This window comes from Lithobates pipiens, unplaced genomic scaffold (genome assembly GCF_037356315.1).
Source record: "Lithobates pipiens isolate NorthernLeopardFrog02 unplaced genomic scaffold, aLitPip1_a1.2 Scaffold_28, whole genome shotgun sequence".
Classification (NCBI taxonomy): domain Eukaryota; kingdom Metazoa; phylum Chordata; class Amphibia; order Anura; family Ranidae; genus Lithobates; species Lithobates pipiens.
In genome coordinates, this window is record NW_027507789.1 from 18,738,366 (window position 1) to 18,749,863 (window position 11,498).

The 11,498-nt window shown below is 42.3% G+C and overlaps 1 protein-coding gene across 1 annotated transcript; it reads right to left on the bottom strand.

The window, feature by feature from the left end:
• Positions 1–825: 825 nt before the first annotated feature.
• Positions 826–4,632, bottom strand: LOC143934971 (uncharacterized). The gene is made up of 6 exons (XM_077458518.1): positions 4,487–4,632; positions 3,034–3,127; positions 2,558–2,641; positions 1,380–1,529; positions 1,211–1,294; positions 826–942 (listed from the first exon to the last, which is right to left on the bottom strand). Exons 1-6 carry the CDS (start codon positions 4,630–4,632, stop codon positions 826–828), a joined length of 675 nt encoding a protein of 224 aa, XP_077314644.1.
• Between the last annotated feature and the right edge of the window lie 6,866 nt (positions 4,633–11,498).

An 11,498-nucleotide genomic window follows, 5' to 3' on the forward strand; every position in this document is an offset into this window, starting at 1 on the left:
GACTGTTTCCATCGGAATATCCGACGGACCAAGTTTTCCAACATGCCGGTAAAATTTTCCGACAAAATGCTCCTATCGGACATACTCCGATCATGTGTAGCCTACTCTGACGGACAAAGTGCCACGCATGCTCAGATCAAATTCCTAGACCAAAGCTATTGGCTACTAGCCTGAACGTAGTCCCGTTGTAACGAAATAACGTCATCACGTTATGTACAATCGGATTTTCCGACAACTTAGTCCGACCGTGTGTATGCAACATCACTTCCGGACCTCTTCCGGAATTAATCCGTCGGAATTACTCAGACGGATTTGGTTGTCGGAATCTCCGACCGTGTGTACAAGGGCTTAGAGTACGTGGTTTGGGAGGAGACGAAGTTGAAGCCTACTTGACACATATAGAAAAGGGCAGTCTCCTTTTGTGCCTTTCTACTTTCATTTAGGGATTGCCTATCGGGCAATACGAGTCTCTTTAAAGCCAGCACCCAGCAGTGTTTGTAATCACTGGGCTGAACACTGTGGGGCTTGGAGCGGCACTATTTGGTGTATTGGGTCACCATTTATTTCATATTGTAGTAAGTATAACTCACCCTGAAATAGATAAGTTACATTCTCCATTTCTCTTTCTCCATTTTCATTTAAGTAATTACAGGACACAAGTCAGAATATATTTGAAATATTTTTTTAATTAATCCATTGTAAATATAAAACTAAATTTATAATATAAATAAATATATAAAAATACATTAATAAATAAATAATACATAAATATATAAAAATAAATAAATAAATAAATATTTCTATTCAGTGAACTTGGTCACATGGTTAGGAAAGACTTCTCAGTAGGTGTAATCTTCTCATGCGAGACGAGAGCTGACTGGACAGCAGGAGATTCCTCTGGATTTCAGCATTGACAGCTCTCTGGGCACACACCTTGTCATCCTGTGGAAAGGGGTAAATGTTAGTGAGTGTATGAGGAAGCCATAGAGCCTTAGACAGAAAGATAAGCCAATAGATAATCTGTTGTTAACACCTATTTACAAACAATCTGTGAACCACCAGCCATGTTCTCTTTTTAAAAATGAGGATTTAATTATCATATGCTGTTTTCACCCACCACCTAAAGTGTTGTTTTAACACCAGAGAACCTCCCCTGAGGATCTATGAACAATAGACCCTTTAATGGGTGAAAAGGAGAAGGGTGACTTACTTGCTCCTCTAGGATTCTCTGCAAGGTGAGGAATTGTTGGCTGATTCCTTGTATGAAGAGCTGGTTTTCTGCTTTCTCTGGGATCTGGAAGATAGAAAACATTTGTAAATAACTTCTCCTCTTTAATGGCCTGGGGGAAATGCAGGTTGGGGGTCACTTGAAAACTTACACAGTCAGACAGCTGCTGCTCCTGGTAATAGAGGAGCTCCTGAAGCCTCTCCCAGGCAGGCCAGTGGTAGTCCAACTTCTCCTCATATCTCCTATAGAACTGGATGGTTTGGTTGGCAACTTCACGCACAGCGATGGCAGCAGACTCAACCTGAAAAAAATCATACATCAATACCACTTCACAGCAGAGAGCTAGTATGATTACAATGTGATTAGCTTATTTCTCATCTAGATGAACCATTGTTTTACTTTTGGATAGAGCTAGAAATTTTGTCAGGCTTTGTTGCTGAATGATAGAGTTTCTCAAGCAGGGTTCCATGGACCTCTATGGTTCCTCAAGAGGTTTCTAGGGTTTTCTTGAGCCATGAGAAATGTCTGCCTCTCAGAAAAGTTCCCACTGACAAATTAATCTTTTTAGCTATCTGTAAGAGGTAATTCCTCCCAATGACCACAAGTTTAAGGAGCATTCTTCCCACTGACCATCACAAAAATACATCTAGTTATTTTTAGCAGGGTAACCTGAGCTTGGAAAATTATTATAAAGGTTCCTCTGTATTAAAAAGGTTGAGAAAGGCTACTGTATGTGATGACATAGGGATATTCCCTCACTTTTTATCCTTGTTAAATGCGGTCCAGAAATTGGCAGAGCTAAATCAATTTTGTTTTGTTGCTTTCTGTATCCCCATTGTAGGGATATAGCATTAATTATTCTCCCTGTAGCACATGGTCACGTTTTTAAACTTGAGATGTCACCAGGACAGCCAGCGTGGGGAATCTCATCAATGGTGATCCAAACAATAATGAAATCATGAAAGAGTTTCTAACCTTTTATCCAGTCCAACTAAACTTAAAATGCATGCCTAGAGTTAGGCTAACACTTTACTGAACTTACTATAAAGCACATAGGTTCCTCCAAAAAAAAAAACCTGCATTCTGGGAAAATTCATATTTGAAATTGTGGGCCACTTAGTGCTTTATTCACTGTGCACCTACAGCAAACTTCACAAAGCTTTTGGGCAGTATTGATAATACTGGTCTTCCCCATCCAGGTGGGTCTGACCAGCTTTGGAAATGCATTTCTTTTATTCATAACCAGCCAGTCCCCGATTCTTATTATCGTCTTCATACTCAACTGTCTTGAGTTTGTAAAAGAGCTCTCAATAATGGAATTTCTCTTACCTTAGAGATGCTGTAGAGATGCTTGATATTGGGGAAACTGAAGTTACTATTGAGACAAACTCCAGGAGAATCTTCAGCCGGAATCTGTAATTTACAGTATGATAGATTTACCTTTTTGGTACATTTGATGTTCACAGTGGCATAAAAATATACAACAAAATTAAGAAGAAGAAAAAGAAGTGAAGTTCATGATGAACATGTAGAGAGGAGAGGAATGGCATGGTGGCATCCCACCTTCTGGTTGTACAGGAAGACCAGTGACCCCCATGATTAGGGTGGACAGACCAGAGGTGGCATGAACCTCCATTTATGGCTTTAAATAGAGGAGGAAAGTCAGGACCCGTATGGGGCTGTAGAGAGCCAAAGTAGGGTTTGGGTGATTACAGCATTTGAATTTGTGAGCACACTAAAGATACATAGATGAGACTCCAAGTCATAAAGATGGACAGAGCAGAACAAAACTGACTGGGACTTACCATCTGCTTAAAGTTTTGCAGAATCTGTCTGTTCACCACTTCTTGGTTTCGATGGAGCCATTTGCAGCTTTGAGCAAAGACAATGGGACTGAGACTAAGGAAGATGAGAATTGTCCATGAATATGTTGTGGTCATTGTGGCTGGGAAAGAAAACATAATATATAAATGTAAGAACATCATATTGATATATATAGTATTTACAGCCGTGGCCAAAAGTTTAGACACAAATAATAATTTTCACAAAGTCTGCTGTTTCAGTATTTATGATGGCAATTTGCATATACTCCAGAATGTTATGAAGCGTGATCAGATAAATTCCCTCTTTGCCATAAAAATGAACTTAATTCCATAAAAAACATTTCCACTGCATTTGTGAAGAAGGCTTTAGGGCAACCAAGAAAGTCCAGCAAGTGCCAGGACCATCTCCTACAGTTGATTCAGCTGGGGGATCGGGGCACCACCAGTGCAGAGCTTGCCCAGGAATGGCTGCAGGCAGGTGTGAGAGCATCAGAACGCACAGTGAGGAGAAGACTTTTGGAAGATGGCCATGTGTCAAGAAGTGCAGCAAAGACACTTCTCTTCAGGAAAAACATCAGAGACAGGCTGATCTTCTGCAAAGGTCCATGGATTATATGGCTGAGGACTGGGGTAAAGTCATTTTCTCTGATGAATCCCCTTTCTGATTGTTTGGGACATCCGGAAAAAACCTTGTCTGGAGAAGAAAGGGTGAGCACTACCATCAGTCCTGTGTCATGCCAACAGTAAAGCATCATGAGACCATTCAGGTGGGGGTGTTACGTCTAACCCAAGTGAGTAGTTTCACTCAAAATTTTGCCTTAGAACACAGCCAAGAATAAAGAAATTGTACAAAAACATCCTCGGAAAGCAACTTCTCCCAACCATCCAAGAACAGTTTGAGGAACGATGCCTTTTCCAGAATGATGGAACACCTTGCTATAAGGCAAAAGTGATAACTAAGTGGCTTGGGGAACAAATCATCAAAAATTTGGGTCCATAGCCAGGAAACGCCTCAGACCTTAATCCCATTGAAAACTTGTGGTCAATCCTTGATGCGGATGAGCAAAAAAAAAAAAAATTCTGACAAACTCCAAGCATTGATAATGGAAGAATAGGCTGCCATCAGCCAGGATGTGGTCCAGAAGTTGATTGTCAGCACGCCAGGAAGAATTGCAGAGGTCTTCAAAAAGAAGGGTCAACACTGAAAGTATGGACTCTTTGCATAAACCTCATGTAATTGTCAATAAAAGCCTTTGACACTTATGAAATGCTTGTATTTATACTTCCGTATATCATAGTAACATCTGACAAAAAGATCTAAAAACACTGAAGCAGCAGACTTTGTGAAAACGAATATTTGTGTCATTCTCAAAACCTTTGGCCGCTACTGTATATAAACAAGAAGATGTAGTGGAGTCGGGAGGATGGCTCTTACCTGTGTCTTTTGGATTGCTCTGTAGACTTTGTCCTTTTTCTCTTTGGTCTTTGCAGTGTCCTCAGGATTCTGGTCCTGTTTGGTCCTTGCAGTGTTCTGAGCTCCATCTTCTCTGCTCCGCTCTTATACACCCGGAGGGAACCCATTGCTAGATATCATAGAAGTGAATCTAGGATCTTCCTGAGCTGTTTTACTTTCCCTTCTCCAAATTTCTCGTCAAGATGTTTTCACATCTGTGGAGCCCTCTAGTGGTATTTTCATTTATTAATCTTTGTGTACGGAGACGTACTGTCGAGGAATTCCCACAAAGCCGTGACAACATGTCTGTATACTGAGTGCGATTCCTGATCTGCTGGATCTAAATAATCTGATATAAAAAAAAGATTATATGTGTAGCGGGGCGCCCCTTTACTACTGATGCTCAGATGCAGGATCAGGCCCCTTTAAAGGAGAACTCCAAGGAAAGAAAGTTTATTTAAAATCACCTGGGTAACAAATAGTTAACTATAGTGCTGTGTGTTACCTGCTGGAGGACTGGCTATTCTTTACAATTTACACTTTTATTCTTGCACGGAAGTATGGAATCCATTCACAGACTACAAAGCTTTCTTATATGGAAAAAGGTGGCGGGGGGGGGGGGGGGGGTGCATTAAAAGATCCCAAAGCCTCCTGTTGGAAAGTGAAACAAAGTTATATTTCTCAAAACAAATAAAAGTTTAAATTGTAAAGAACATTGTGTGGCCCAGGAGGTGGCATACCCACAACTTGTTCCCAAGAGAGATAAGGTTCCTTGCTTCCTGCTCTATGCAGCTCAGAAAGGCCTTATCTGATGAGGTAGATGGCAACTGATTTGCAGCCAGGTGAGAGGCTCTCCATTGTCAGAATCGGCGTGCGGATAACCAGGCCAGAGCCTAATAGCGCACGGCTTCTCCAGAAGACCCAGCTACTGTGGGGAGCACCCCCCTAATTACCACCACAGAATGAATGAATGAATGAGTGACTTGTATAGCACTACCTATGCGAACTGAATCGCCTCAGGGCGCTTTCTTGCCACCAGAGTCCATCTGCGGCTTTTTGCATGGTCCTTTACCCCGTAAGGTCAGAGCCCACAGTACTGCAATTTTAGTGGGGTGGCTCTTTGTCCTCAGGTCTGGGATCCTTCTAGATGTTCACCAGAGCTACCCTAGACTTTGTTTGAATAAAATTGAATAAAATAGAAAGAATGTGACCATCTTCTGAAATTAATATTTTAAGTAGAATAAATTAGACTTCTAATACAATAGAAAAGAATAGATACAAAAAAAAAATTGAAAAGTAAACAATAGAATTGTCCAATTGGACATTGCAATCCCTGATGACCTTCTGCAGCCATCTTGCTTGGGGCAGCCCTTTTAAATAGAGTACCCTGCAGGGGTTTGGTGCACATTCTGTGAGTGGATAGTGTAGGGATAGGAACCCACAAAAGTTCCAGTGCAGGGAGGGCAAGAGTAGGGATAGTGCATTACACCCTCAAAACACAGGTCTCCAGAATGGCCACTGTAGATGTTCCTACTTGCTCTATTGCTGCCAGCACCTCCTACCCTGTCAGTCGCCAACTCTCCAGCAGATGCTGTCCTGGTAAAGTGGGCCTTGTCTGTATTGTGACCACTGTGCCTGAAGATATACTGCTCTAATGATGTGTTCTAGTGCCAGGACATTCCAGATCAAGCTGGCTTATCTACACTGCTATTTCCACCTGTGCCATAAGGACTGAACCAGCACACTATTAGGAATTGCATTGCCCCTGTTACCCCAAGTTTTGTGCCTTTACTGCTCTGTAGCCATTTTACTAGTGCTTCATTACATTGGATACCCTAAGCCAGTGATGGCGAACCTTGGCACCCCAGATGTTTTGGAACTACATTTCCCATGATGCTAATGCACTCTGCATTGTAGTTGAGCATCATGGGAAATGTAGTTCCAAAACATCTGGGGTGCCAAGGTTCGCCATCACTGCCCTAAGCCCTTGTACACACGATCGGAGATTCTGACGGAATGTGTCCTATCGGACCGTGTTCTCGGATAATCCGACTGTGTGTGGTATGCATCGGACTGTTTCCATCGGAATATCCGTCTGACCCAATTTTCCATCTTGTTGGAACTATTTTCCAACAAACTGGTCTGATCGGACATACTCTGATCATGTGTAGAGAATTTTGATCGGACAAAGTGCCACGCATGCTCAGATCAAATTCCTACATCAAAGCTATTGGCTACTAGCGTGAACGTAGTCCCGTCGTAACGAAATAACGTCATCACTTTCTGAACGATCGGATTTTCCGACAACTTCGTCCGACCGTGTGTGCGCAACAGTTTCGGACACAATCCATCGGACAAAATCCGTCGGACAAAATCCAACGGATTTGGTTGGCAGAATGTCCGACCGTGTGTACAGGGGCTAATACTGGCCCCCTGCACATACTGCCCACTGTAATTTTCTCTGAACTTCTTTCCTGTACATTCTGCCTGCTCTCATACTCTCCGCACCCCTTTCCTGTTCAGTTTTCAACAGTGTTTGTGTTGGAATACAATGTCCATTTGTATTTTGTGCAACAACTACATCTGTCAGTAGATGGCAGTGTTTATAAGTTTGCAGCTGCATCCATGGTATGTTCTATGTCTATTCCCTGAATAAAGTTCCTGTTTCCTGTCTGCAGTTAAGCAGCGAAGCCCGTGTCGACTGTGCACTGTCTGTTCTGTAGAGCTATATACAGAATTTGTAATATGCTCTTGTCTGTTCTAAAAGGGGTAACGTATTTGCTAGTTCATTATAAAATGATCTACATAGCCCAGCCCTGACCATGAAAATGTTACAATTATTCTGTCATTTCCATCCTCACTCTTCCTTCTGTTCTGTTCTTTGGTAAACGCCACCGTTTATTTCATAAAAGAAAAGTAGAAGCGCACACCAGGAGACCACTATATCCATTTAATAGGCTTCAGCTTCATCTCCTCATATCTGCGCTAACCTATGAAAAGTGTACATATACCCTTTTGCTATGTATTAGCAAATGACATCTACATATAATTATACAAGTGGGTAGTATGTTTGTTACTAAAAAACACAAAACAAAAACAAGGTGCTGAAACTAAAAAACCTAAATATTCGGCTTGTGTATAAGTGTAAAGAAAATTCAATTGTGCAACCTGAGTGTGTTAATTAATTGATTAAGTGAACAATCAAGGTACACACAACCCTAAGTGAATAAATAAATATTCTTAAAGCGGTAGTAAACCCGCACATTTTTTTTTTAAACCTGCAAAGCAAAAGGCATAATGAGCTAGTATGCACCGCATACTAGCTTATTATGAAATACTTACCTTAGAACGAGGCCCCGACATCTGGCCCGATCCACGCCGAGGGAGCCGACATGCTCCCTCGGCGTTTCTTCCGGGTATCGCGGCTCCGGCGCTGTGAGTGGCCGGAGCCGCGATTTCATTCCGGCCGGCTGGCTACTGCCGGATTTTCAGGCCGAGAATCCCCTTGTGCGCATGCGCCGCTTCAGTCAGCGGCGCATACCGAGGGGAATATCTCCTAAACCGTACAGGTTTAGGAGATATTTTTTTTACCTACAGGTAAGCCTTATTATAGGCTTTCCTGTAGGTAAAAGTTAAAAAATTAAGTATACAACCACTTTAATAATAATTATTAGGTGACATAGTGTGCCATACAACCTTATTACCTTCAAGGTGAATCAAAAAATCAATAAATACAAATAATTGCAAAAATAAAAATAAAGTGACGAAGAATCAATCAACTACTAAGTTCAAACCAATGTCCATAATATATCCAAATTTCCATAGACCATGCAATATAGGAGTGTTGAACTAATGTAGCAAAGAGTCAATTATTATGACACAAAGGGTCAAAAATCATTCAATCCAGCAAATATCAGTCTGATTCCTGAGTGGGAGGCTCTGCCTTGATGAGAATCACCTGAGCAGATCTCAGTGTTCTAATGAGGAAAGCTTTGGAGTTGAAGGCCTCATGAACACTGGGTATTTAACCCCCGGTGTGGGTGGAAGGTCCTGGACCTGCTCAGGTGATTCTCAGCAAGGCAGAGCCTCCCATTCAGGAATCAGTCTGGAATAGAAGGACAGCACAGAGCAATATCTTCTGAACAAACAAAGAGAGATCCCGGTCTTTGAAACAGAAAGAGTACAGTAATTAGACGAGCACTGCGTGGAGGAGACATCAGCGTCTGCTTATACCAGGGGAGCGGATGATCCATACTGAGGGATTGGAAGAAATTATCGCCCAGTGTGGAGGATCTATCCTCATACATGCCCATACGATCTCTATTATTTGAGATCCTACGGATCTGGTAAGAGGCCACCTGGTCAGATTTTACTTCCTTGGCTGATATTTGCTGGATTGAATTAATGTGTGGTGCTTTTATGTGAGGAAGGAAAAAGAATCTCTGCTATATTGTGTATCATTTGGCTATCCTTGCTACATCGGAAAAGATTTTTGACCCATTGTGTCATAATAATTGACTCTTTTCTACATTAGTTCAACACTCCTATATTGCATGGTCTATGGACATTTGGATATATTATGGACATTGGTTTGAACTTAGTAGTTGATTGATTCTTTGTCACTTTATTTTTATTTTTGCAATTATTTTTATTTATTAATTTTTTGATTCGCCTTGAAGGTAATAAGGTTGTGTGGCACACTAGGTCACTTAATAATTATTATTAAGAATATTTATTTATTTATTCACTTAGGGTTGTGTGTACCTTGATTGATAACTTAATTAATTAACACACTCAGGTTGCGCAATTGAAGTTTCTTTAAACTCATCTCCTCCCAAGCCATGGCCCTACAACACATTTCACTTGATCATGGGTTTAGTCATAGAGACCATGAAGGGGTAAAATGCATTAGCCCTTGTACACACGATTGGAGATTCCGACGGAATGTGTCCTATCGGACCGTTTTGTCAGATATTCCAACTGTCTGTGGTCTGCATCGGACTGTTTCCGTCTGAATATCTGACGGACCAAGTTTTCCAACTTGCCGGTAAAATTTTCTGACAAAATGCTCCTATCGGACATACTCCGATCATGTGTAGCCTACTCTGACGGACAAAGTGCCACGCATGCTCAGATCAAATTCCTAGACCAATGCTATTGGCTACTAGCCTGAACGTAGTCCCGTTGTAACGAAATAACGTCATCACGTTATGTACAATCGGATTTTCCGACAACTTAGTCCGACTGTGTGTATGCAACATCACTTCCGGACCTCTTCCGGAATTAATCCGTCGGAATTACTCAGACGGATTTGGTTGTCGGAATCTCCGACCGTGTGTACAAGGGCTTAGAGTACGTGGTTTGGGAGGAGACGAAGTTGAAGCCTACTTGGCACATATAGAAAAGGGCAGTCTCCCTTTGTGCCTTTCTACTTTCATTTAGGGATTGCCTATCGGGCAATACGAGTCTCTTTAACCACTTGAGACCCGCGCTATAGCCGAATGACGGCTACAGCACGGATCTCCTTTTCCGGGACTACGTCTATTGATGGCGCGCTCTGTGATCGGCGAGTCTACGAGACTCTCCTGATCACCGATCCGTGCAAGGGGTCGATCCCGACCCCTTATCACGTGATCAGCTGTCAGCCAATGACAGCTGATCATGTGATATAACGGAGCCGGTAATCGGCTATTATTCCTCCTCGCGCTGTCAGCGCGAGGAGAAAAAAAAAGCGGATCACCGGCGGCCGTGATCGGGACATAAGTCCCGATCACGGCCAGCCCTGCTAGTGCCCACCTGCCCCCTGCCAGTGCCCACCTGCCCCCTGCCAGTGCCACATTAATAAAAAGTAAGTGCCCCCGTCAGTGCCACCCAGCAGTGCCCAGTGCCATCCAGCAGTGCCCACAGTGCCACCCAGCAGTGCCCACAGTGCCACCCAGCAGTGCCCACAATCTGCCTTAACAAATGTGCTGCACCCCAGTGCCACATATCCGTGCCCATCAGTGTCATCTACCAGTGCCCAGCAGTGCCGCCCATCAGTGCCCAGCAGTGCCACCTATCAGAGCCACCTATCAGTACCACCTATCAGTGCCCATCAGTCCCATCTATCAGTGGTACCTATCAGTGCCCATCCGTGCCACCCATCTGTGCCACCCATCCGTGCCATCTTATTTGTGCCCATCTTTGCCCATCAGTGCCGCCTTATCTGTGCCCATCGGTGCCGCCTTATCTGTGCCTATTAGTGCCGCCTTAACTATGCCTATCGTGCCCACCAGTGCAGCCTATCAGTGCCCACCAATGCAGCCTATCAGTGCCCACCAATGCAGTCCATCAGTGCCCACCAGTGCAGCCTATCAGTGCCGCCTCATCAGCGCACTTCAATGAAGGAGAAAAATGACCTGTTTGCAAAATTTTATAACAAACTATTAAACATGGTTTTTTTGGATTTTTTTTTTTTGCATTTTTTTTGTTTGTTTAGCGAAAAATAAAACTCCGAGCTGTGATTAAATACCACCAAAAGAAAGCTCTATTTGTGGGAAAAAAATTATAAAAATTTCATTTGGGTACAGTGTTGTATGCCCGCGCAATTGTCATTCAAAGTGCATCAGCGCTGAAAGCTGAAAATTGGTCTGGGACTGAGGGGGGTTTAAGTGCCCAGTAAGCAAGTGGTTAAAGCCAGCACCCAGCAGTGTTTGTAATCACCGGGCTGAACACTGTGGGGCTTGGAGCGGCACTATTTGGTGTATTGGGTTACCATTTATTTCATATTCTAGTAAGTATAACTCACCCTGAAATAGATAAGTTACATTCTCCATTTCTCTTTCTCCATTTTCATTTACGTAATTACAGGACACAAGTCAGAATATATTTGAAATATTTTTTTAATTAATCCATTGTAAATATAAAACTAAATTTATAATATAAATAAATATATAAAAATACATTAATAAATACATAATACATAAATATATAAAAATAAATAAATAAATATTTC

Bases quoted from the DNA above. Each gene is read 5' to 3' on its own strand.
- LOC143934971 (XM_077458518.1), bottom strand. From the start codon at position 4,632: ATGGGTTCCCTCCGGGTGTATAAGAGCGGAGCAGAGAAGATGGAGCTC. The intron at 3,128-4,486 runs GTAAGAGCCATC...CATCTTCCTTAG, and splicing joins GAGCAATCCAAAAGACACAG to TCTCAGTCCCATTGTCTTTG. The intron at 1,295-1,379 runs GTAAGTTTTCAA...TCTATCTTCCAG, and splicing joins AGCAGCAGCTGTCTGACTGT to ATCCCAGAGAAAGCAGAAAA.